We start from the raw sequence: 27,972 nt of genomic DNA, 5'->3' as shown, positions 1-27,972 counted from the left end.
CATATTCGTTTCGCAGCGGGTACCAAACATGCAGTTTTGTTTTGTGAACAAACAAGACTTCTTTTATGGTTGGTTCATTTGGAACATTTTAAGCTGTGCCCTATAAATGGACTGTTTTGTGGATACTGCATCGATGTGCATTTGTTTTTGTGAACGTGCTTTCTTTGTTCAAACCGTACACTATGATTGTACATTGATAGGTTCAGATGTGCTTTGTGGGTTTCAATGGATATTTGTTAGTCAGTGATTCTACACTAGTTTGTCTGAATCTACATTCATTACAGAGATTGTACACTGGATAATGCTAGTTCATTTTCACCTGATAGTAACTGAATTTGAATTGGTCATGATGTTTTGGAGAATTCACCACATAATGCTTTCAAGCTACTCGCGGAATGTGAATATATTTTTCCCGTGCACATCCAAGCTATACACATGATTTTAACCCATTTAACATGTTTTCTCGTAAATGGAAGAGGATTTTTTTTTTTTTTTTAACCATTTACTAAGGTATACGTAGGCCAAGTTGATTATATGTGCCATGTAATGTGGCTAGAGCATAAGAACTTGGAGAAGTTTGTTCTTTAAGGTGATCAGTGAATGCATTTAATTAATTTAAATTTGACGGGTGTAGTGTTACCAGTGACTGCCTGGCACGAACAGTGAAGATTTTAAATTCTGAACAGATAGGTTTGAAGTTCTTGCAAAGTTATGGCAGACCTTGGTTCAGGCACAAAGACAGGATGAGTAATTTTCACAAACCTAAACCCAAGCAAGAATGTCTGGGATACAGAACTGTGATTAAATCCTATCGGGGGATTTAAGGATGCATGTGGGGAATTACTACACAAGATTCTTTCTTGCCTCCACATGGGTGGCTATGTGATTCGTAATTAGAACATTCGAACGTTGGCAGCTCCATTGAAAACAATGGAGTGCTGCGGGCTTTTACTGGCCGGTAAAAGCCTGCAGCGCCAACATTCCAATGTTGGCTTTGTTCACAGCAACAGCTGTGAACAAAGCCTCACGGGGCCCGAGGGGATTTTAATCCCCTCGGGCTCCGTGAGCAATTTTTTTTTTTTTTAATAGAACATTCTGCTCTGAGTGGCAGAATGTTCTAATAGCCTTAGAACCCGACGTAGCGGGCTCTACCGGCTATTAAAGGCCCTTTCCCTTGTTAAATGCCCTCGCCTTCGGCTCGAGCATTTAACGCAGGAGCAGGCCTTTAATAGCCGGTAGAGCCCGCTACGGTGGGTTCTAAGGCTATAATATGTCGATCAAGAAATTCCCTTGGCTGCTGGGAGTGCAGTTTTGTGAGATGAGAAGACATTGATTTAATAATTCTCGGGTCCAACAGTAGGCAGGCACATTGTGGACGATCTGAAGCCTGCTCACAGAAGATGTGGGTATTTCGTAATCTAACCTTACCTAGATAGTTGAGTGAATAACAAGTCTTCAGTCATCCATGTGAAGAAACTGAAAACTTGACTCATTGTTCTGAGAATGAGAAAACTGGTAGAGACTAGCTTATTTACCCCTGGTATAAACGTCATACCCGATTTCAGCATACCCTGGTTTTAGACTGTCTTCCTCTGAGTGTGACATGCCAAGATTGGAGCCTTGAAGTAGAGATCTGGATAGAGGAGGGACCATGCATGACAACCAAATCTTCTCATAGTTCAATTTTAATGACTTTAACTGGAATTGAATCTTCTACAGATATTAGTCATGCTTTTAGGATAAAGGCTTTAGATGGAGAATCATTCAACACACCCAGAAATCACACAACATAAACTTCAGATAAGCCCTGTAGCCAAAATACCCATTCCTCCCATACAGGCCAGGGATATATATGCTTAGTAGGCACTGGCCACAATTATTGGCCTTTACACATGCCATAAGCAGTACCTTCTTTCCAGTATCCTTTGGGCCTGGCCTTCAGCTCTGCGCAGTGGGCATGCCTTTCACCATTATTCCAGAAACTAATAAGATATGTAACTTGGGCATATTAAAATTGAACACGTTTTCAGTGCCTGACACATCAGATCTTTTGGCACCAGTTTTTGCTGCTCTTCTGTGCATCTAAATGGCTCTTCCATTGTTCTTTACAGCTTTGCGAGAGGCAGACTTCTGGAGGTGGGCCTTCTGTGCACTGTAAAATAGAACCTTTCTAGGCCTGTAGCTCTTTACTGCAGTTGAATTATAGGCAGGGAATATGATCACTAAAACCGAATCCTCTGCATATTGTTGACTAAGATGCTGGACTTACAGAAGGTGTTACTAATGAGGCCAGTTGACATCAAAGTGAGTTCTGTTTATGCATCAAAACATATTGCACAAGACATGGCCATTAAAAGAAAGACCACACATACCTAGAGCAAGTGAGAGCTGCTGTTGCTGGTTTCTAGGGTCATCTCCGGGGATGCAAGACACTGCAGGCTGTCAGTTGTTGATTTAAGTGGTCTGATTATGGGGTATGTCATCTTTTAGTTGGCATTCAGTGTACAATAGTTGTCATATTCCGCATGTTGCCAAAATATTGACTAGTCCCTGCTGAATTAATAGATCATAATGTGGTCTAGAGCCAAGTAGAGCTGCATGAAGGGGAATGTTGATGCTCCCACAAATGATGGAGCTGTCCAGGATTTTGATGAGTGATCTGATTAACGTTTTGGGGGTAGTGCGTCCCTGATGCACCATGGGACCATACTGAACGCCCACCTCATAATCTCTGCAGTTTGCCTCGCATACAGTGACCAGCTATGGTGATATAGTATTTACTTGGGAATCTGCACAATCCTATGTGAATGCAACATATTACGATTCATGCGAAAAATCTGGTTGGATCGTCTTGTAGCATGTATCTGAGACTAGGCCCAGCTTTTATTTGGGTGTCCAGCGCTTTTGCACCTTGACAGTTCAGACATAATTCAATTTTCCATGTGAAAATATATTTTCCCCCGGGAAAAAGATACTTTTGAAAGCAACTTTTCTAATGATCATGCCAGAACGCTCAAGCAACAAGCGTCCAAGCTACGGCCTGGCTTTAGCATGGCCATGCATGCAGACGGGCGTTCCTAAATGTTGCTCACATGTGTAGATGCACGAATGCTGTTTATCGCTTCAAAGCCGCTCATTTTGGGTTTGCCACCACTAATAAAAATATAAGAAAAAAGGATTGCTTTCTGACAACTATGGGAAAAGGACAAAATGAATGTAACAAACAGCGTGGTGGTGGAGTGTGCTTTTCAGATGTAAAATATTCCCTCTTGAGTTCCAGTGGTAGCGTTTCCAGAAGACTGATTGATATACCGAACTGATATGCCAAATGCCCATTACCTTGACGTAAGAGGGTTATCCTCCGTTGAGTGGAGTCAAAGCCTACTGTGTGCATGGTTTAAAGACTCAGTAACAATATATCTTGCTGACAGATGTGCTGCCATTCCACACCTAACCAACATTGACAAAGCCAATAGGTCGCACCTTCTAAGATTTGTTGGGTTTCTAATATTTTCTAGCCATGCTGTACAGTATCGCACCCGCTGTGCAGCATGGATTAAAAAATGCAGTGATGTTGCTGTGTCATTTTGGGCATGGTTGTGTTCAACGTGCATACTCATAGCTACAAAGGACACTTTCTGTTTATCAATCCAAAATGGATGGGTACATTAAAAGTAATGTGAAAGCATTGTTTAAAAATATAGCACAACAGTGCTTTTTTAGAAAAAGAATGGATGAGTGGCTTGGGGAGCGGACTGGGGTGAAGCAACAGAGCGGCAAGAAAACACCGGCCAAAGAGAACAACATGGAGCAGGAACAGAAGCACATGGCCTAACTAGAGCAACATGCAGTGGATGGGGGTTGGTGGTAAGCACATGGTCAGAGTGGGGAGAGAAAATCACACGAGGGAGACAGCTGAAAACACATGCACTTTCATTGAGCGCTTAAACAAAAAGAAAAAGCGAGCAGCAAAACGACATAGAGGAAGACAGCCAGTGAAAGAAACGGGTATAGAGCCTATGCTCTATAGGAGGGGGAAAACACCATATTGACAAAAAAGGCATCAAATAAGAAGCACTAAAATGAGAGAGACAGGAAAGCCAGCCAATGGTAAGCAAGGTCCGGACTCCAAGCCCCTTTATGGTCTTCATAAGCCCACAGTTGGTCTTTCGCAACCAGACAGCTTGCACTCTGGAAGAATCAAGGAAGAGACAGCCCTGGTAATTACCTTCTCAGTGTCTGTAGTTTTTCTTAAATTTTGGTGTGCTTCGGGTTACGTGAGGGATGGTGACCCACGATCATCACCCATTCTTATCAGAGACCTTAGAAGCTGATTCATAGTTCTGAAAGTGACTTCTGCCTCTCCTGCAGTCTTTGCTGGTGCAGTCACAGGACACGTTTCCGCATCAGTCTGCGGTTTGCAAGGGTTCCTGCTTCAACCAGATCTTTTCTGGTTCATCTGCTTAAAGCGGGCTGCACCGGTTTTCTGCTTACGAAATGTTTTCTACCATTGGCTGCGGTTTTAGTGTTTTGTTTATACAGTTTTTAACCCTTTTGCCTGTTCATCTTTCTTGTGTGAATATCCTCACCCAGTTATTCACGTGTGTCACCATGAACATTGTGTTGATTGTATGTTTCAACTAAACCCCATCTGCAGACCCTGTGCTGGATATTGTTTGAATAAATCTTAATTTATGGTTGATTTTTCTACTGAATCACACTTAGCGCAGAGTGTTCCTAGGCCAGGGTTCTGCAAAGTCGGTCCTGGAGAGCCGGGTCCATGCCAGATTTTTAGCATATCCACATTTAGAAAAAAGATGCTTCAGAAATCTAAATTTTTCTAAAAGTGGATATGCTAAAAATCTTGCATGGACCCGGCTCTCCAGGACCGACTTTGCAGAACCCTGTCCTAGGTGAACAGTCCTCATGAGCGAGCTTGGAATCAAATCTATGTAATCTTGTATCTTTTCTTTTCTGCAGGGAAACATTTTCCCTGCATCTTCAGCAAATAACTGGATGTTCCCATAACTTTTCCACCCTGGAAGCACACTCAAATCGCATGCCCATTTGCAGGACTAGACTTTTTGGCGCTTTACAGTGGAGGACATCGCTAAAACATTTGTGACTACCCCAAAAGTTCTGGTTTCGGGGTTTCCCAATGTTCCCGTCCCCTTTCCTTCCTCAGTTATGCTGAGCAAGTAGATATATTTTCTAAAAGAGGAGGTAGATTTGCGTTTGTAAAAAATACTTAATTTAGGAAGTCAGAAATTTCATTTTGGAATCTCAAATCCATTTTTTAAATCCCCAAAATGGTTAAGTGAATCCTTCCCGGTGTTATTGCATGGGACCGTGACTACCACATGGCCTGGGCATGCAACTCCTCACCAATTTATTTTAGTTGACTTTGAGAATGTAATAGACGATAATTTTAGCAATGTTTTATATGATGTGGTGGAACCACGAATTACTTTATTTCTAATGAAACTTCCACCCTCCTGCAAACAAACTCTGGTCCGATTAAAGCTGCCATCGCCTGTAACTGAGAGGGAGGTATCCTTATTCTAAATCAGATCCCTTGCTTGAGCTGTACATCTGCTCCGGAGTGCTCTGTTCTGTTCTTCAGGTTATTGTATTAATATAACATACAGAACACACAGATGGTGCAGGGTGTGCTTTTGGCCACCATAGAAGATGACTTTAGTCATTTTTTGCAGAGTATCTAAAGAAGCAGAGTTAGGATGCTAAACGGAGTTTTAAAGGCACATTTTTACAAAAGTATTACCTTGTATTTTCTGAATGGCTTATGCCATACCATGCCTTGTCAATCGATGATGGATTGGTTAAAATGCTTTGGATGCTAGTGAGGCAGGGCTCTCATTTCCAGAATGGGGCTTAAGCAGGAGAGAAAAGTGACAGGTAATCTAACACTGTAAGAAACAAATGTTTTTGGGCCATGTGTGCTCTCGTGCGACTGTGACAGACAATCTTCCTGCTGTGCCTGACAAGCCATATTCCATGTCCATTTGCTAAAAGTAAATGTAAGTGGCACTGTCCAGCCTGTGAGTGAATCCATCCTTCTGTGTTCACCTAGTGTGTGTGTGTGTGTGTGTGGGGCCATCTCAGAATGCCTGCAGGTGTGTCACTGCCCTGCTTATATTCTTACTCCTTCACACCTTGTTGGCCCATGTTTACAAAGATGTCTTTGTGACCCAAAATGCTGGCTTAAGTGGAGATGCCTGGGTCACGATGTGGATCTTGATAACACTGAAGCTCAAACATCTATCTTCAGACTCTAATATTAAACTGCTTCATCACTCATGTGGTCTCTGCTAATAAGGCAGGTTCCTTTACTGGGTGGTATGACTTTGCTTTTGATGCTTTATACCATCAATCAATCAATCAATCAATAATTTCCTAAGTGCGCCACTCACCCGGTAGGGTCTCAAGGCGCTGGGGGTGGGTGGGGGAATGTTACTGCTCGAAGAGCCATGTTTTGAGGTGCTTTCTGAAGGTTAGGAGGTCCTGGGTCTTGCGTAGGTTGGTGGGGAGGGAGTTCAGGTTTTGGCAGCGAGGTGGGAGAAGGATCTGTCGCCGGAGGTGGTGCGTTGGCTGCGGGGGACTGTTGCGAGATCGGCGGAGCGGAGCTGGCGGGTCGGGATGTGAAAGTTAAGTCGCTCGTTGAGGTAGGCCGGTCCGGTGTCGTGGAGGGTTTTGTGAGCATGGATTAGGATTTTGAAGATGATCCTTTTGTTGATGGGCTGCCAGTGTAGGGATCTGAGGTGAGCGGATATGTGCTTGTGGCGAGGGAGGTTGAGGATGAGACGTGCAGCGGTGTTCTGGATGCGCCTGAGTTTTCTCTGAAGCTTGGCTGTGGTCCCTGCGTAGAGGGCATTGCGGTAATCCAGTCTGCTGCTGACGAGGGCGTGGGTGACCGTTCTTCTGGTTTCCTTTGGAATCCACTTGAAGGTCTTGCGTAGCATGCGGAGGGTGTTGAAGCAAGAGGATGATATGTTGTTGACTTGCTGAGTCATGGAGAGAGACAAGTCTAGTATGAAGCCGAGATTGCGTGGGTGGTGGATGTTGGGGTGGTCCTAGGGTGGCAGGCCACCATGATTCGTTCCATGCTGTCTTGTTGGGTCAGAAGATGATGATCTCGGTTTTTCCTGACTTCAGTTTGAGGTGGCTTGCTGTCATCCAGTTAGCGATGGTGAGGAGTCTGGCATGGAGGTTGTTCTTGGCGGTAGATGGGTTCCTCATGGGGGAGAGGATGAGCTGGGTGTCGTCGGCATAGGAAATGATGTTGAGGCCGTGGGGGCAGACAATGCTGGCGAGTGGAGCCATGTAGATATTGAAGAGGGTGGGGCTGAGTGAGGATCCTTGGGACTCCACATATGGTCTTGGTGGCTTTAGACTGGAATGGAGGGAGGCGTATTCTTTGGGTTCTTTCGGAGAGGAAGGGGGTGAGCCAGTCCAGGGCTTTGTGGCGAATTACGGCATCAAAGAGGTGTGTGCGAAGGGTTTGGTGGCATACGGTGTTGAATGCTGCAGAGAGGTCTAGAAGGATGAGGGCAACGGTTTCACCCTCGTCAAGTCTGGTCCTGATGTCGTCAATGCAGGCGATGAGGACGGTCTCAGTGCTGTGGTTTTTGCGGAATCCAGACTGGGGTAGTTGAGTATGTTGTTGTCCTCCAGGAAGCGGGATAGTTGTTTGTTGACTATCTTCTCTGACCTTCGCGGGGAAGGGGAGTAGAGAGATAGGTCAGAAGTTTGTGAGGTCTTCGATGTCTGCTTTGGCTTTTTTGAGCAGGGCGTTGACTTCGGCTTGTTTCCAAATATCTGGGAAGGTTGCGGTCTCGAAGGAGGTGTTGATGACGGCCTGGAGTTGGGGAGCGATGATTTGACTAGCCTTGTTGAAGATTGGGGGTGAGGGGGGGCAGGGTTCTGTCGGGGAGCCTGAGTGGATGGAGCTCATGGTTTTTCTGGTTTCTTCATCGTTGGTGGGGGTCCAGGTGCTCAGTACGTTGGTGCGGCAGGGTGCTGTGGGGTTGGCTGCGTCAGTGGTGGTGATGGTGGGTGGCGACGATATGAAGCTTTCGTGTATGTCTGTGATCTTGTGGTGGAAGAAGCTGGAGAGGGAGTTGCAGAGGTCTTGCGAGTGCGGAGGGTCGATGGCGCAGGATTTGGGTTTGGTGAGTTATTTGATGATGGTAATAAGTTCCTTGCTGTTGTGTGCGTTGTTGTCTATGCGTTCTTTGTAGAAGGATCATTTGGTGGTCCGGATGAGCTGGTGGTGTTTGCACATGGCTGATTTGAGGGCGGAGAAGTTGCTCACTGATGGTTCCTGGCACCAGGGTCTCTCAGTTTTCCGGCATTCTCGTTTGGAGGTCTGAAGTTCTGCGGTGAACCAGGGAGCTGTCTTGGCTTCTTTTTTTTTTTTCTTCTTCTTTTTTTTCTTTTTTTACAATACTATAAACATCCACACTTTGCTGTGGCTTTGTATCTGTAGTATCAAACTCATTGAATTAAAGCGGTCTGTAGCTAAGAAATAAATCCATGGTGAGGGGCTTTGGGTCAGTCTCCCCCCTGTCCTGTCAGCAATGGCTCTGTTCACCCACATGAAGGGTGTGGCATTGGAGCAACCCCATGCAGCCACTGGCTTTATTGTTGGTGGTGTTCACTATTGGAAGAAATCTACTGGAAAAACTAGTCTTTGTGAATGGTGAAATTTTGCCAGTTTGCTCTCAGACTGTATTTGAAATGGGTTTATACAGGGAGGCAAGGGAGTCTGCAGCTGGAGGCGGTGTATTTAATAAGATGGAATTAGGATGTAAACAGGGGGCTCTGCAGCATCCCTGAAGATTGAAATTGGCTCAAGCGATGAAGTTCCCTCGATTTGTGTGGTTACATCCACCAGTGGCAAGGTGAAAGGATCCCTGCCACACTTTGCATACCCATCAGTGCTGCAGAGTACCCACATGGAACGCGGGGATCTAATCGGGTTGCGAACCTCAGGATGCTTCAGTAAAGTGGTTACACTGGCCAATCTCCCTGGGCTCTGACATGATTGGTTGTGAATATTTCCATTCAGTGAAGGAGAGAATCCTTTTCACCATTATTAGGTAGGAGAAATGATCAAATGCTGCCTCCTGGAGTCTTAGCAATAACTAGGGTCAACCATTATATGGCTTCTCCCCCTTAATCCTGCTTGTTCTTTACCTCCATCTTCTCCCACATTAATTGGAATGTTGGGTCTCTTGCTTACTACTGGCACAGATCTAATTTTCTGTTTTATTTGTGAATGTATTTCTTTAGGCACAATAGTTTTCCCTGAAATAGTTCTGGAAATTATGCCTTATTATCCTCCTCTCCATCACCTTGTTTAAGTGATCATCTCCAGTGTTATCCCGATTATTGAAACAAAGTTTTACAACAAAGTTTTCCTACTATACATTTTTCATTATTATCGGTTCACTGCTATTACCATCTGGTCAGATGTCTATTTTTGTCATTTTTATCATGTGAATAAAAATGATTTCTGATACTGCCCACAACACTATAACTAACCTAGAACATGACCCATATAATGTTTCGGTAGCTACTCACCTATAGCAACATCCTTAGGGGTTGACATAGCAATTGCCTATTTGTAGCATTTCTCGCTTCTTCCTCCTTTAGAGCAGGTAGATTTTGAAATATGTTTGGCCATTTTGCAACTAGACCGTGCATCGGTGTAGACGTTTTCCTTTTCAGCCATTTTACGAATTTCACATGTAGTTCTTGCAGGCACTTCAAACTGAGAGTTGGTGCCTTTATGGTTTGCATTTCGCTGGTATGATGATACAAATGTGCATATACAAACCACAACAACAGCTACAACAAATGGCACACTTCGGTATTTAATGTGATACCCAAATCTGTTGTCGTAAAAAATTATTTACCCAAACAAACCAAAACTTTTTTCCTTACAGAAAATTGTGAAGGATTGTCCCTCATACCAAAATGTTGAATCGTCCTAATTTGGGAAAACAGTTCTTTGAATTTTTCCTCGTTGTTTTACCGGGAAATCACTTTCAATTTTCTGACTGGATACCGAAGTCCGCTTTATGATGGCTATTTCCAGCTGTAAATTCCTCACCTTTGGAATATTCCCTTGCTGCCAGACTGGATCTGGAAGCTTGTCGTAGCAGTTCTCATGTTGAAGAGGGATGGCGGCCATCGGGTATCGTATATCTTCACCCTTTGAATGCCTTCCTACGGAAGGACAACAAACTCAGAATGATAAAACTGGGCAGGTTCTGTCTTACCAGGGCCTTGGGGTCTGGATGGTGGTCTTGGTCCTTCAGGAAGCATATTTTCGTATACCTGCCCTGCGGTTCTTCAGCTGTTACTGTGGTTCAAAATAGACCGGGAGCATTTTCAGTTTTCCATGTTCCCCCTCAGTATCACTAGTGCACTTCGAGTGTTCTCCAGGTCTAATGCTACCGACACTGCTAAGCATGTGAAGTGCCCGTCTTCGACATCTGCCAGACTGCCATGTGAGTTTCTGTGCACACGTTCACAAAGCACTACTGCCTTGACTACCAGGAAGGGCATTTCTCCGTTGGCTCCTGCAAGGTTTTCTGGTCGGAGCCCACTCTCCAGACACTCCACCCTGTGAGGAAATTGGCAAAGAAAATGTTAGAAAATAAAATCAGATAAGAAGTCACAGGTACAGTGGAATCCATGGCCTACAATAAATCACCTTCACAAAGATACCGGATTTGAGATTAGATTTCAAGGAGTCATCTCAGTAGCATTTTGGTGTCTGATAACTCCTAGCTAGTTGAAGCAGATGCCCAAGGGGTGCAGGTGATACTGACCTGGCCTGGTAATGCTAGGAACAAACACATCAATGCATGAATGTTTTCATTTTCTCTTGGCACCATCAGGTAACCGTTTGTATCCATTTTGTTTACCATTGGTGATTACGAGACTGAGTAGCCCACGTTGTGGTTCAGACGTACAATCTTCGGTACGCAAGCACTCAGAGAGAAAAAGCGCACATTACTACAGCAGGGACAGTAGCCACTGTGCTTACTTTACTGGAGGTTACTGGGACTTGCAGGTTTGGAAGTAATTGGACTTAATTGTGAGTTCCAACTTGATTTTATAGGTATTATATTTACCTTGGTCACCTTGAGCAGAGGTCACCAGAGATGATGGAGGAACATAGGTAGTAGGCTGAGAAGATATTGCACTTAACTTGATAGGAAGTAATTTGTAGGAGTTACTTGCAGCTCTTTATAAGTATTTATCTTATACTAAATAGTTTAAAAAAGAAAAACATGGCATCCTCAAGTTGAGTTTCTTAAAGAGGATCTAGCTGGGCATTTTGTGGGAGACGTCACGGAAACCATTACCTAAGGGGTACCCCTTGCCATATATTATAGGGATATTTCAAGTCATTGAGGAGTTGCATAACCATATAGAGGAACTATGCCGAAGGGCACATTCCTTTTTAAGGTTATAGAACTCTGATGTGACTTTAAGTATCTTTATGGACGTCAGGGGATACTTTAGCCTATGCAATACTTGGTCACACCCTCACCTTCCCACAAACCACTTAAAGCCTTGGTGCGTAGCACTTTCATATGAAAGAGCGAGCATGTTTGCAAAAATGAAGAATTAAAAACAAAACCTCTAGTGAAAAAATTAAACATCAAAATCTTGATAGATTTTTGTTTCAAACATATTAGAAACACTTCAATCCAAGTTCTTTTTCTTTAAAAAAAAAAAATACAGAAATTTAAAAAAATAAAAGCTGCAGTACCTCTGGATGTGTAAAACATACAGAAAGAGTCTAGCTTTTCTTTAAGGAGTGCCAAAAATAAACATATTATCTCGGTCATTGTAAGCTATCAAAAAAAAAAAAAGCAACTTCCATTTGCTTTAAACAGCTGCTTCATGACCTGACCGGCCTCTCGCCTGGCCTCTCTGGCAGCAGGCATTGAGAGGTCAGAACTCGACTGTAATAACTTATAATAGTCGAGTTCTGAAGTATTTTCTTTATAATCAGTGGCTGGGTGCGTCACACGCCGCTGACTGGAAAAAAGGAAATTGGGGACTGCCGCAGGGGATACAGAATCCATGTATTTTAGAGAGTTCATCATGGATCCGGCCAGTGCAGACGTCGCCCCTTTGCGTCACGCTTTTAGGCCATGACGTTACCAGGTCGGCCAGACGCTGTACACTGTGTCACTGAAGCCTGATTGGACAAGGGATTGATTAGTGGGGCAGGTAGCAGCTTTACAACTGGGCGTTCCACGTGCTTATCAATTTGTGCTGAACACACCATGTACCAGGTCATTTTAAACCTGCAGCTTTTCTGCTTGATGCTTTATCTTACTGTTCGCGGAAACTGAGCTTAAAGTTAATATTTTGTTTTCTGGCCAGTTTCCAGTTCGGATCTTTGGCTGCCTGGCAGTGTGCCCAGGACAGCTGCTTATTCTTGAGCTTTCGGGACCTTTCATTCACCAGTCACTTCATTAAAATTCAGGTGTTTCACAGAAGATGTGAGTGGTGACTGCTGGTGTAGGTCACAATTATTATAATTCTTTTTACCTTTGTGGAAGTGGTGAACTGGTGTTTAAAAAAAAAAAAGAAAAAATCGTTTAGACACTAATATTAAAAACGTACAGTATTTATGGACTAGTGCGCTATTGGGCGATTGCTCTGTCCAGTGACGAGGAAGGGACATGGGTACCCAATATTTGTTATAATTTTTATTGATATTTTTATCCTCCTATGTTTCCTGTTCTCTGTGATTTGTTTAATGTGCACTGCATGCATCACATATAATGTGGCAGGGTAGCAAACAGGTTATGTAGTCCGTAAGAACTGTGATGTCTCTTCCATTGTTTAGTAGTTTCTGTTTGGTGTTCTGTGTAAGTATTGCCTGCCTCTTAGGTTTTGAATGCCTGCATTAATAATTGTCTGTTTTTTTTCTTTGGTTTTTATCTGCTGTCCTGTACTTATAGCCGGTTAGTGATTCCCTTTTAGGGTATTAAATAAAATTCATATACGTGTGAAACTGTTCCTTGTTGAGGAAGACGATTAATTAGTAAATGCTGTGTCTCCATGAAAGAATATGGCTTGATGAAGTAAATGGCACAGTTCTGGGTACCAGTGTGATGGTCTTGTGGATGGAAGATGTCCCACCTGCCTCTATGCTCACTGTAAAGGGCCTCAGTGAGAAGGCTGCTCTGACCTCCGCTGCAGGAGTACATCACCTCTCACAGGGACAGTGATGGGTGTGGAGGTGTTCTTCCCATCGCTATCTCCCTTTTGGTGCTCTAGGTTTCCGAATTTGGTGATAATCTGTTAACTTGTAGTACAGTAAGACTGCCCCACCAGTGTTTCCTTGGTTTTTATTATTCATCAACTTTTATTGTTAGTATGCACATTAAAAAAACAGCACACTTACAGAATCATCAAATACCAGGATAAGACAGAAGTTAAATTGCTGATTGGGAACATTGGAAAGCAATGTAATTTCCTGACATTTACAAAAAGGGAAATAAAAAGAATCTAAATCTCATACGCATAAGAGAAGAACATAAGTTGTGTTTCGAATCCTTTCTCAGTGACTAACAACAAGGTTTGCTAAAAAAAAAAATTACCTCTTCTGGCTTTGCATAAAAATCTCCATTGGCATACCGAAGAGCCTCAACAGTACGGTGTACAAAAAAGCAAACTCCACTAGTGGGACTGGTGCTTTACTCATTAAAGGTGGTACCAGTTATCCTCTCCGTAGATGGTAGAACGAACAAAACAAAAATGGATTCAACTCTTTTTTTTGTACAACTCATTTCTGCACTGTAGCAAGAGCACATCATCCCTCGAAGATTATGCTGCTACTGCTAGTACCAAACCTCAACATTCTTCCCACTGGACAAAATAGAATTGAAAAATGCAGTTCGCAACTCTTGCGCGTAGTCTACATTCAGTGAAGTAGAAGTTGGAGGACACACAATCTGGTCCTGGGGCCTTTTTAGCTTTCTCCTAGACTATGGCTTGTTCCGTGTCCCTCAGGATACCCAGAGGAGTCTCTTGTGAACTAAGTTCTTCAAGTGGTTTAATCAAATCTTCTGCAAAGATTGGCAATGCTGTTAACTCCAATGGCAACTTACAAAGTAGGTTTTAAGAATGCTTGTTGAAGTGTTTAAGACCAGGAATTCTCAGTCTTAGACAAAACACATCAAGATCAAAGCGGTGATGAATTTAAAACCAAGAAGACAATCATTATTATTTTTATGAAAAGGCTCCACGTGGGCCAAGATGGGTAAATCCCATGTCACCACCTGAATTTAGTTTTGGAGGTGTGGGAGTACCAAAACGTCCTTGAGATACCACTCGGCTTCAGAGCCTACTTGCATCAAATCTTGTGCCTTGCTAGATGCCAAGCTCCTGAAAGTAAGCCCAGCTGGATATCCAATGGACGACTACCATCCAGGTTGCATCATCTTCATTCAAATTTCTTGCAGACTAACCCTGCTTTATTGGAGGTGGGATTTGTAGTTCTCCTACTTCTCTTTCCATATAAATCCTCTAGGCAGCAGTGAGCATTCGCTTTGCTGTTATCCAGAAGGGATAGGCAATCATTAACAACAGTCATTATAACCATATTATAAATGATGACGTTTTGGAAATATTCGATTCCAACTAACTTTAGGCAAAGCATTTAATATGCAGGATGGCTGTTCGGCAGAATGACACCATTGTAGATACTATATATAGAGTAATGTCCGGTTGTTCTTGCACAGGCATCTTATTTTAAGGTATTTTAGGATTTCTTGAGCCTGCCTGAGTAATAGACACATTTAAATCGATAGCTGTCGGTTTTATCCCTCTACCCTCCTTTCGGGTGACCGTCGATGTTGTAGTGGACATTAACACAGCACACTTTTTTCTAGTCCAGAAACTCAAAGTCCCTAATCCCTCTTTCAGTACCTACATTGCATTAATCCTTTTGATAGATTAAAGCTTCAGCATGGAGGTGGCTTTTCACGTAATGTGTTTGGGGCAGAGATGTTAGCCTTGTGGTCGAAGTCCGGGAGGCACATACTGCTGACGTGCCTAGTGAATATTTATTAGGTAAAGAGTTTATATGTTGTCTCCACCTATGCAGATGGCTGTCATTTAATCACTATAGCCTGCTTCTGTGGCCTATAATGATTTTTCAAGCCTGCAGAACAGAGTTAGTTTCCAGCCACAAACTATGGCCTTTAACAAGGGGGAGGGCATTAACAACTTGTCTAGCTTGTGTTGCTAATAGATTGTTCTAAATGTAAAACTTCGAAACAGAAATCCAAAGATTGGAGCAGAAGTCTTGTACCAGCCAATAATGGCCCTGGTCCACTCCATTGTCTTCAGTGGAACTCCCAACATTTCCATAAATGAATGAATCACTATAGGGATTCTCTTGCTGTACTAAAATCCCACACTTTCTCAGGCCAGGCCTCAGTTTCTGACCCTCCATCGTATTTCTAGACTTTCAGGTCCTCTAATTTCCATAACGACCAATACTTCCATTTGTACAATTATTTTCCAATTTCAGAGCAACCTCCATCTCCCGCTAAGCTTTACAAATGCAGTCCTTACTCGTACAGAAAGCACTACGATGTTACAATACAGGCAAATGCGTACTAAGAAAATTCCAAATATCAAACATTTATGTAGGGCTTGTATTTGAGCTCTTCCAAATTCATATGTTTTATAGCCATGATTGAATATCATATTCGCTATATTTTACGATTCTCTCCAATGTAAAGATAATCCTGTGTTGTTCACCTTTATTCGCTAGGTCTCAAATGCTGCATGAATAATGTAAATATGTACAGTGTGGTGTGGTAATGTACCAGGTTTGTATGTTTCAACTGGATTCAGCATAACATATAGGGCCTGATTCTAACTTTGGAGGACGGTGTTAAACCGTCCCAAAAGTGGCGGATATACCACCTACCGTATTACGAGTTCCATAGGATATAATGGACTCGTAATACGGTCGGTGGTATATCCGCCACTTTTGGGACGGTTTAACACCGTCCTCCAAAGTTAGAATCAGGCCCATAGTGTTCTAATAACACCTTGTGTTTGAGTTGCTTCTGCCATAATTAAAATGTTTTTTGCAAGCACTCTGCAGCTTCCTGGCGCTAGGTCTGTGCCGTGTCTAGTAGCTTTTGGAAAGTTTGTTCTAGATTGTAAATCATTTGTTTAGCTCCAATAGACTTAACTCAATTATCTATTTTTTTTTCTAACAGGAAATCCAAACATTCCAAAGCCGCGAAGGATCCTGCGGTCTTCATGGGGCAGTAACCCCTATTTTCGTGGGTCCTATTCATATACTCAAGTTGGGTCAAGCGGGGTGGATGTGGAGACGCTCATGAAGCCACTGCCTTATACCGAAAGCTCCAAAACCGCTGTAAGTACTTCCTGGTTCAGTTTTCTGGTGCTGCTAGGGCCTGTAAGTCCACTAAGGCCCTCATTACGCATGAGCTCTTAATACTGCCTTGGGGTGGATGAAAGTTTCCACCCAAATCAGTATTACGATTCTTGTGGTATTAATGCACGTGAAAATACTAGATTGATTTCTGAAGACAGATCATCCAGGTCAAAGATGGAATAATCTGTCCCAAGAGAAAGGCTTAGAAATACTGATTTACGTACGGAAATTGATCCAGTAGCACAGATTTCTGCAGATTCTATTCCACTGAGACTTGGAGAGATCACTAGTTATCCTCTGATCATACCAGCCTGAATTACCACCCTGCAAATACTGCAGGATTCATATTAGAGGCCCAAGTAGTATTTATCTCTCAAAGCAGAACTTCTTTAAATATGTAGTACTTAATAGATTGCCTAAAAATATAATTTCTGTCCAACGCTTTAACGATGCTTTTTGCCATATCAAGCCCCATAAAATACTAACTCTTATAAGTAGTAATATTTTCTTGTTTTGATCTTTGGAGATTGAAGCAATGCCAGTTGGAATGTCACACCTTGGAGTTCGATAAGTAGAGCACCATAAGACGAGCATGGACTTTACAGTGTACCTACTGGTGCATTAAAGCTCTGGGATTTTCAGTCACGCTGCATAGGCTTAATCCCTTCTTCTCAGATATTTCTATTGAGTGACCTTTCAGCAGCCCTGATTGGGTATCAACGCGCCTTGGTTATATGCTTTCAGGTCCATGATCCAGATGAGGGCAAAGTCATTGCTGAGTTGGGTTTTATGAGCACCAACAAAGAGTATATTCAGTTTTCCGCTTGTTTCAATAGAGCTGAATGAGGCACTAATATTTTGACACCACTCTGATGCATAGATAATAAAGTATTAAATCTATTTTATTTTTATTTTTTAAAAGCCTGCCTTAGTAAACCTTTGGAAAGATTGGCTATTTAGAATCCCTTCCATCCAGATGCTGTTTGACAATACTCAGTTGCGTTTTGTTGGAGTTAAGGGAAAAAAAACAATGAAAATGTTATTGAAATGAGGATATGTTTCTGTGGCAGTATTCTCAGTCTGAGATTTGGTCCTTGTCAATTACTTTCTACATCTGAAGTAAATATCCAAATGTTTTGACAGTAACACATGACTCCACAAGAAGCTGCAACTGTTTCACTTCACCATCGTACTCTTGAAAATCTTTTTATCTCTTGTGAATTCCATTTTTACCTCACCAGTCTTTGAACAAGGGTTCTTTCTGTAGACTTTCTACCCTGACTAGTTGAGTACTCTCCAACATCTTTTAGTTAGTGTCGCAACTACCAATCTGTATTTAACATATACATTTATATATGAAAAAACATAAAGGTTAACAGGATATTAATTTCCAACTTGAGCTTTGATCTAGTGCATTTCTTTAAAACTGGCTTTGGCTTTAAGCCACAATCTACCTTGTAGCATACATCTGCAACCCACGTCGGGTGCGCTCAGCTTTTACCTTACACCACAAACTTTAGTAATTTGGAAACCGTGCACCAAATGACTTTCATAATACAGAACTGCACTTACCTCCAGGATATTTGAAGGCACCATGTCCTGTCGAATGGCATTGGCTAGAGTAACTTTATGTTCGATGGCATGTGTAGCTGCAGATACACATGCTATGCATACCATTCCACCATCTAGTGTTGGACCCGGAGTGTCACAAGTTGTTTTTCTTTGAAGAAGTCTTTTTTCGAGTCACGGGATCGAGTGACTCCTCCTCTCGGTCATAGTGCACATGGGCATTGACTCCTTTGTTAGATTGTTTTCTTTCTGCTGTCAGGTTCGGACGTGTTTCCTCTCGCTCCGAGCTAATAGCCAGTCTTCAGGGGATACCCCTCCCCCTGACAAGGAAAGCAGAAAGTTTGATGCAGCTGGTAAATGGGTAGCTACACAAGCAGCTAACCGATGGCGTATTGCCAATTCACAAGCCTTGCCAGCAAGGTATGACAGGGCACACTGGGACGAAATGCAAGAATTCTTGCAATATTTACCAAAAGAGCATCAAAAGAGAGCACAACTAATTGTTGAGGAGGGACAAGCAATCTCCAATAACCAAATCAGATCTGCTCTTGATGCAGCCGATACTGCAGCTAGAAGTATAAACACTAGCATAACAATTCATAGGCATGCATGGTTAAGATCTTCAGGGTTTAAACCAGAAATACAGCAGTCAGTGCTTAACATTCCCTTTGATAGGGAGCATCTAGTTGGACCTGAGGTTGACACAACTATTGAGAAACTTGGGAAAGACTCTCACACTGCAAAAGCCACGGGAGCCTTATATACCACACCTTGCCGGGGTTCCTTTCGTAAACTGCAGTTCAGGGGAGGTTTCAAACTCCAAACCGAGGCTTCCACCTCAGTCAAAACAAACCCAGCAGTACCATCAAAGAGGATCATTTTGATCACAGAGGTCAACACTTTAGAGCCAGAGGCAAATTTCAAACCTCAGAGTGTCACCCCTCCCCCAAAGCAATGACTTCCTCAACATTCCACAATCCCACACATCTCCTGTGGGAGGCAGACTGCAACAATTACACTCTCAATGGCAAAACATCACACAGATCAGTGGGTGCTTTCAATTATCTGCAATGGTTACTGCCTAGAACTCATTTCTACTCCTCCAAACATTCCCCCCTGCTCTCACACTGTCCCCCAGAACACAACGTTCTGTTATAGCAAGAAGTGCAATCTATTACTAAAAGAAGCAACAGAAACAGTCCCAAAATCACAACAGGGAACAGAAGTATATTCACTATATTTCCTCATACCAAAAAAGGATGGTACTCTCAGACCCATTCAGGATCTCAGACCTCTAAATCTATATATCCTGTCAGAACATTTTCACATGGTAATTGCAGGACGTAATTCGCCTACTACAAAAACAAGATTACATGACTGCCTTAGATCTCAAAGATGCTTACTTTCATATTCCCATACATCCAGCTCATTGCAAATTCCTAAGGTTTGTAATAGCAGGAAAACACCTCAGACCATAATAACAGATGCGTCAATGACATATTGGGGAGCTCACCTCAACAACCTAACCATACAAGGGGAATGGAATTCAACGCAGTTAATTTTTCACATAAACCGTTTAGAATTGTTAGCTGTTTTTTCTCGCCCTAATAGCCTCTCAACCTTTACTCAAGCACAAAACAGTCTTAATAAAAACAGACAATATGACAACAATGTATTATCTGAAGAAACAAGGAGGAACACATTCATCTCAACTGTCCCTTCTAGCCCAAACAATATGGAAATGGGCAATCAGATTTACTTGCTAGCGGAATGCATCCCAGGGATACACAACCAGCTAGCAGACCTATTAAGCAGGACGCAGCAACAAATACACGAATGAGAAATTCATTCTCAGGTACTTCAACAGTACTTTCAAATGTGGGGAACACCAGGCATAGACCTTTTCGCAACAAGCAAACGCAAAATGCCAAAACTTCGCATACGACTTCACTTAACGCCTCTTTTGTTGTTTCTTTGGAGTCGGACGACACCATTTCTGAAGTCGAGGTTTCTCCCTCTCGATGCTGACACAGACGCCGGGAGGGGCGCCTTTGGAGTCAAATGTTCCTTCATTGACTGGGACGCCACCTCTTGTTCCTCCATTAACGGGGCCTGGACATTCCCAACCATCTTCATTTGTGCACCATTCCGCTTTCACACTCAGATTGGTTGCTTGATTTAGCCAATGCGAGTGGTCTTGGCTACTGAGGCTAGTTCTGCTTTTGCAGATGTGTTGAAACTGGTTTCGGAGGTGCCCACTTACAGCTTCCTACAGTGCAATTGTCCATGAATCCATTACTTGGCATATTTAATCCTGACTAGTCTTCTGTGGAGCTGGTCCTTCCTTATTGTGAGGCTCTTTATGATATCCTCTTGGGAGTTTGGACCCAGACAGTTTCTGGTCCCCTTATAGAGCGTTTTATCTCCCACAGACACAGGACAGCCCCAGAGGATCTGTCATGCCTTTGCTGGCACCCAATCGCTCAAAGGTTTGTGGTGCAAACTGCTTTGGCTGCACACATTCTTACGCAGATTCCTCCTGTACCACCAGAGCGAGAAGCCAGGCAGGCAGCTGGACACTTCTGGTAGGAGGATTTTCACCTCCTGTAGTTCGGCCTTGTGTTCCACTAATTCTTATTGTGTACTTGCTTGCTTCTCCCACATTCTGTGGGACTCAGTGGAGCATATTTTGCCTTCTCTCTCTGATGAGCCTAGTACTGCTCTCATGCCCTTGATACGGATGGTCTGTAGGCTGCCAAACTTGGTGTTCGCTGTGGTATTGATACCACAATTCTGTTGGGCAGACTATGGATTCTTTGGTAGTGCTACGGCGTAGGGCTTGGTTACTTTCTTCTAATTTCTCAGAACCCGTACAAGATTTGTTGCTTGATACGCCCTTTGATGGCAAGTCTTTTATAGTGCGCATGGCGATTTGGCTTTACACCGCTTCAGGGATACTAACGGTGGGACCTAAAGTCGGGTCCTCTTCCTCTTCTGGAGCTTCTTTAAGGAGCACTTACTGTGACATAGTGCTCCCGGTCTCACACCCTCCCACTGAGATATGAGGGTCCTCTTCCAGGTGTCTGTAAATGTTCACCACTTTTAGCAGTTGTGCTATCATTCTATAGTGTGTTTTTCTGGTCAGTTACTATCTAATGTGAACTTCCTGCTCCTTGCAGGTTCATTTGTTATTACCATGTTCTCCTCCATCATGGACATTTTGCTTAGTGGCACTATTATTTGGCTCTGGTGGTGCAGACCACTTCTGTTCAGCGGTTGCAATACCTTTAATAACATTATTGTTCATTTTTTGCTGTTGTTCCTCATGTGGTGGTTCTTTTTTTGTTATTTCAGACCAGGTCTGAGTCTCATTCCACCTATGGTGTGTTCTCTGTAGTATTCTACTTAGGGGAGGCGTCGCCTCGAATCTCCTATGATTTCTATGGAGATTTGTGTTCAGCTACAGCTCTTCTGAGGAATTGGTGTAAGCTTTTAGGTACTCTTTCCTGCTTCTTGTTCCCTATTGGGAACATCCTTGGTACTCCTATGGGAGCAGTTTATTTCCTAATGTCCTCTGGATTGCTTTTGCATGTGTTCTTTTCCATCTTATTGTGGACAAGGTTTGCTCTGACCATTTCGCTGGAATTTTCATTGAGTTATACTTTTATCCCAGATCTTCTTTTCTGGCTATCTTTTCTCCTCTATTGAGAACACTGGCTGTTGCCCCTTGAGGCCCCTACTTTCACCTTCCTTCTGCCTTTTTTAGAGTGGTTGTGAGGCTAATCCCTGCATGGTTCTATTTTTCTGCATGTAGATATCTTTACTGTCATATTTTCCTTTTGTATATGAAAACTTACGGTGAAGTAGTGGTCATGGTCACAGTCCCTCACGGGGAAATGCGTGGGGCGCCCCCCTGTGGCATCATGGCCAGGCTCACGGATGAGTAGTGAGGGGGTTCTTCCGAGTATGTCTAAGACATTTCCCTCCTTCATCTTTGATTTCAGACCCTTTTTTTCATTTCCAGCATATATCACCTCTTCCGTGGACATGCTTCCTAATCTTGCAGTTAGCTCCCTTCCTTCATGAGGGAGGTGTATAGTGTGCTATTTTGGGTGTTGTCGACACCTATTCTTTCATGACTGGTTCTTTATGAGCTTACAGGTTTCTAAGATCTCGTATCTAGATTCCATTCTGGGAATCAACCTTTATATGCTCCTTTTAGCAGTATTCCGTGTTGATCTAAACTTGGATCGCTATTTTCTTAGCTGGTTCTTCCTTGGGAATTAGCGCTTTTGCTTCCGTTCTTCAATGGATTTCTTCCATTTGTTGCTTATGTCCTTTTAGTGATTAGACTCTTCTCAAAGGGTGTCACTCTACATGGTGTTTCTATTCTTACTGTACTGCACACTATCTGTTGGTTTATCTGAGCGTGTGGTTCTTCCACCCTGTACTCTTTGATTTAGTGGCCTTGCTTTCATCTTTGGTTGATTTTTATGTCTTGAAGGGTGTTTTCTTTTTTTCCTCTCTTCATTTTCCTCCTCTGTAGTCGCTCCTCCACAACCCTGTTGTTTCTTTTCTCACAGCTCAATATTCAGGTTTTGAACCTTTGATGTCATGCTATTTACCATCGAGGGTTTAAATTACATCCCTACTATGGTGTTCTGTTTTCGTTTATGACATCCGTGTTGTCCTGATCCGGTGCAGGTCCTTAGACACTTTCTGCTTGGACATGTCCATGTTCTTACAGATCTGACCTTCTGTATGGGTTCCCCAGATGTTATTTTTCTGGTTCTCCTACTCTTCCCATTAGTAATGTGCTCTTGGTACACCTTTTGGGTGTTCTGTTGGCTGGTTCTAAGTGCCTTACATTTTTGTTTCTGTCTATGCTTTGTTTCTCTTTGGTGTTCCTGGACACAAACAAGCCTCTGTCAGGCTCATATCCCTTTCAACATGATGCTCCTACTTCTTGCAAATTTTCAATAACCATTCTGGTGCAAGCAGCGTTGTGTAGCTTCCCGTCTTAATTACTCTTGGGATCTTCCCTTGATAGGTGTTACGTTCCTATCTCTCTCAGTCCCTGTTGCTCCTTATTCATCTGGCTATTTCTTGGGAGCACTTAATGTCCTTACCTGTCACTGCTCCACCGCCATTTTCATTTCATGGACGTTTCTTAAAAATCCATGACTTTTCATATCTTCTTCTGATATGTGGGTTATCGCCTCTTTGTGAGTAAGCTGCATACTTCTGATCACCTTTTGTCTCTCTCATAGCCGGTCTACTACTCCTTAGTTGACTGGTCATTTGTTGTGAGACTGGGTGAAATGTGTTCGCAGCCCTCCTCCTGGTTTGACATTTCTGTGGTATCTAATTGTAAGATAAAGAATCTGCGTCTACTTGTCTCGATCAGATCACCTCCGCGAATGCTTTATCTGGTAGAGACACAGAGTAGCCACAGATTCCTTATCGACCCACCCATCCTCCCTGCTTTGCGACCTGTTATCTGGCTTCAGTTTCGCTTCAGGGCATTTTTTTTTTTGTTTTTTTTTTTTAGTTTAGTGGTTATAACAGCATAATTATATCCACGTTTATGCTGTATGCACTGTTCCATTGCCAGTTTGTATGTGGTTCTGTGTTGTTGTGCGGGTTCTAGTCACAGAAGAAACTGATGTCCGCATGTCAGGGGAGGGATTATATGGACTCAGTCAATGTCATATCTGGGGACGACATTGCTACGGAGTCGCACAACACCCTCTACCGATGCACAGAGGTACTACTCAGGAAAAATTTCCGCATCCAGTTTGACACATGGGGGAGAATTCTAAGATAAGGAATCTGCCGCTAGACTGTGTCTCAGCCAGATAAAGCGTTACTGAAGGTAAGCAAGTTGTTCATCAATCACAGTTGTGAGCTTTCAGGTTTCAAAACTACAGAGTGTTTTGCAAAAACCCTTTTTTGTAACTTGATATGCAAAGCTGCATTGTCTGTGCAGGTTCAGCAACACCAACCTTTTCCTTTCAAAATCCTCTGTATTCTTGCAGTTCTCTCGAGAAGCAGGCTGTCTGGTGAACGCCTCGCATTGTGTGGTTCAAGAGGCTCAGCCCAGCCTTTAGGATTACATGAAGTGTTCTGTGCGTGCCTCGCCAGAAGCCTTCTTTAAACACTGAGTTCACTGAGCACTTTCCACCTGTGAATGAGAGCCGGGGTCGCTGTGCTTAGCAACGGTCCAAATACTGGAAATTAAAAGTAATGAGATGCTATTCCTGGCCTCCGCAGCGGCTCATGTTAATAGTTGCTATATCCCTACATCGCAAAAGAGCAAAAATACGAAAAAAGAAAATACAAATTGCACAAATTTATATATAAGCACATCCATTTTTTTTTTTAAATTGCAGTGCCTCCATGTAATGATCTGCAGTCAAATATATCCCCTCCCCAAGCACTCGAAACCTGCTGCATAGTTTCCCTTATTTTAAAAGTATGTATTTTTTTGTGGTTATAGGTATTTCAGCGCTCCGATTTATTGCAAGATGACATTCGGGGCTTTATAAAACACCAATCGGTTGATATTGATAGCCATTTTTCATTGCTCTTGCACTTATTAGAATTTAAACATCCTGTTCTGAATTCTGTATCTACAGCAGTTAAATAGCTCCCTGTACAGATTTCTGTTCTGCTGAAAAACGATAGCTAAGTTTCAAAAGTTGTAATACTCAGCTATGTATAAAAGCCCTTTCCCTGGCTACAAGGGAGCACCATAGAAAACATACCACCATATATTTTACTTGAGGCTGAACATTTTCAATCTTGCTTGGGAGGTGCTGGGTATCAACAGATGAAGGCTACGCTCGGAGATTCAGCACAAAATTGGCGCAGTCACAATGTTAACCACTGAGTACACAAGTTCTGTCCCAGCAGATGCTGGTGATGGCTGCATACAAAAAATATCAACCCGCATGTGTCTTATTTCCTTTTGGGCATTGCTACACCCACTACAAAAATTAAGGAATAGTGTGGCTTTCCTATAATATCTGCATTAAATGTTCTTCATAGTGGGGGTGTGGGATGGAAAATGGTAGCATGGCTATGTCATCATTCCAGTTTGAGAGTGGAAATAGAGTGCACAAAGTGATTGTTTGAGGTTAACTAATTCTTGTTATCCGCACATTCACAAGCAGAAAATTATCTTTGATAATGACAAAGTTAAACTGTTGAAGGGTATGTGTTTACAGGACACAAAGCTGCTTATGAATGTGTTTATTATTTTCATACTAAAGGGTGAACATTATTACTGCACTCTCTTTGATTAGAAGGTGCAAGCGACCCAGGTTTTAATGGAAGAAAGGCTGATGGGACCATGCATTAATACGAATAGTTAACACCCGTACCATACTTAACAAGCATTTGAAATGCGATGGGTCTCCGTTTATTCAAGTTAGAGCTATTAGCATTGTAAATTACTAACTGGACTTTTCTTGCCACACAAACTGAAAATAAAAAGTAAAACAGTTGACCTAAGCAAACAGATACAAAGCACCGCCGTGAGCGTGAAGGAGACACACAAAAGGAAAAAGTTAACTCGCAGTCAAAGTTATCGGCAAACGTGCAATCATCCATGTAACAGGGTTGGTCCCCACGGCGGTAACAAAACCTGCCTAAGGAGGGACCAAACGTAAAGTAGTTACCAATGAAAAGAAAGGATTTTTGAAAGGCAAGCCCACGAACGAGTGATAGTGATGAGGCACGTGCGGTGGGCGTGATTAAAAGCCCAGATACATACCAACACGTCGAAAAAGCGCTTGTGCGCTGCTACGCTCGACTTAAAAAGTATATTACAAGTCACTTGGGAGTTCTTTGACCTTACAAAGGAGCTCTGCCTTAGGCCCTGTTCCTCTATTTTATCACATCACTACTTTGTGTCTTGTAGCATCCCTGTTAAATACAATAGGGTGTACTTTAGCATATAATTAATGTTCAAATATGTACTATTGAAATGTTTAAAAAGAGCTATTTGATTTATACATAACAACTTTTGTTTTCTCTTCCACACAGCCTTTACAGGTGATGTTTTCTGGTGAGGCCACTCACAGGAAGTACTATTCGACTACCCATGGTGCTTTGCTTTCGGGACAGCGGGAGGCTGCTCACCTCACTGAAATGTACCAAGACCTATTACAATACAGTAATTGCAAGGCGTAATGTCGATAAAGAACCACTAACTCGTGATTCCTTTTACTAATGTGTGTGTTTTCTTTCTTTTTTAAATTCAAAGGTAGAGCACTTTTTTTTATCTTTTATGGGGGAAAATTCCCAACTGTTTAAAAAAAAAAAAAAAGTCAGCTGTAGTTTTTCAAATAATGTACTGTTAACAGAAAAGGGTGCTCTTCTTGTCTTGTACTTGTTTGTGTCAATATGAGTGCACTTTGCTGCCTCTTTGGTTTCTGTTCTGTAAGTGCCTTCTATGATAAACACTTAAAAAATGAAACAGTTGTAATAATAAAATAATTGCAAGTTGCAATGTTGTTTTCTTTACAAATCAGCATGTTTTTGGCGAGGCCCACCCAAGTGGTGGGCCAGGTAGGTCATGTGTACGTTTGTTACTGCAGATGTACCCAACTTTAGAAGGCGGTGAACACAGACTGATGTAAGTAACATTTCCATCTGAACTTAATACAACCTCCTCCAAGCTTTAAGACTCACTGACCCCATGACCTCGTTAGAAACATTTTACAAAATCTCATTGGCATGTTTTTACCAGATCAAAACATGTCAGTTGAATTTACCTGCACTCATGTGACTTGTTGGGCCCAGTCTGAAAATATTAAAACTGTGGCTCGTGTACTCTCTTGTCAAGTTTGCTGGCTGTGCTTGAGAAGACGTAGCTCAGAAATCATTGTGGTCATCTCATATCTGGAAAAGAAAATAATTTTACAGTATGACACTGATATTCTGTGGGAGTCAGGCTGTGGGATAAAACTAGCAATGTTCAAGTTTTTGTTGTTCTGTTGACACCAGGGATGCAACTACCAGCATAGCAGTAAGCAACTCTGATAAAACTAGATTTAGAAAACATGCTGGAGAGAGCCGCCACAGCAGGCTGGATGGAACACGTACCTCTCTCATGGTGGTCTGACTACATGTGGCAAATGTTGATAGTCCGCAGCGGTTTGCGATCTGCTTTATTCAGATGACTCCTTCACTATAAAGTGTCCTCCTGCTGCAGACTCAGTAGTTCTTCAATGGACCATTACAACCAAAATCACTAAGGAACAAAATGATTTGGTGAAGTATCGCGTTTTGCTCTTCCTATCCAAATCCTGTGTCTGAAAGACTTTGAGACTGACTATCCACCAGTGGTGAGGATTCCATCTCTCTTGTCCAGCATGGTAGGTCCATCTAGTTTGAGAGCGAAGAAGAGCTTGCAGATGAATTGGAGAGTACATGGAAAGAGGAGGTGGTGAAGTGTTCCTCTGCAGTCAATATGATCAGGCTTGTATTAACCATTATCTACTCAAACCATGTTTTGAATTTGCTGGACTCTGTGAAAATTGGTTCTGCTTATCAGAGCAGAATGTTCCTAATAGGATAGTTCCTCTGTGGTGCCACCTTTCATGGACTCTGTACATACTCATGGTTGGATGGAACAGCAGGTGCAGATCTTGTCCACAGTAACAGTCCTGCATCCATCGAGATTAGGCCTGAACTAGATGACCCGCTGAGATAATTACCTTGAGATAAACCTGCTGTTTCCTTATCGCTGTCCTGGATTGCTTCAGGAAGAAACCTGTGTAATCTGTCACCAGTGTCCTCCCTAGCCTGTGCTTCCCAGCCAGTCTCCTCCTGAGGCATCATCATGCAGTTCACATGAGGGCATTTATCTGAGGGCTGGGAATTGTGTTCGAAGAAGGGTCTCCCATTGAAGGTCT

The 27,972-nt window shown here is 42.7% G+C and overlaps 1 protein-coding gene across 2 annotated transcripts in view; it reads left to right on the top strand.

The window, feature by feature from the left end:
• The window catches only part of SMOX (spermine oxidase), a 130,617-nt gene extending 104,057 nt beyond the window's left edge, over positions 1-26,560 (top strand). For both annotated transcript variants that reach the window (XM_069204718.1, XM_069204710.1), the window contains exons 6-7: positions 16,299-16,459; positions 26,099-26,560. In XM_069204718.1, coding sequence (XP_069060819.1) covers positions 16,299-16,459; positions 26,099-26,245 — 308 coding nt within the window. In that variant the 3' untranslated portion in view covers positions 26,246-26,560. The remainder of the gene's footprint in view (positions 1-16,298; positions 16,460-26,098) is intronic.
• The last annotated feature ends 1,412 nt before the right edge of the window (positions 26,561-27,972 follow it).

This window comes from Pleurodeles waltl, chromosome 1_2, assembly GCF_031143425.1.
Source record: "Pleurodeles waltl isolate 20211129_DDA chromosome 1_2, aPleWal1.hap1.20221129, whole genome shotgun sequence".
Lineage (NCBI taxonomy): Eukaryota > Metazoa > Chordata > Amphibia > Caudata > Salamandridae > Pleurodeles > Pleurodeles waltl.
Note: the sequence above shows the minus strand (reverse complement) of the source record. Positions and strands in the feature narration are given on the sequence as shown.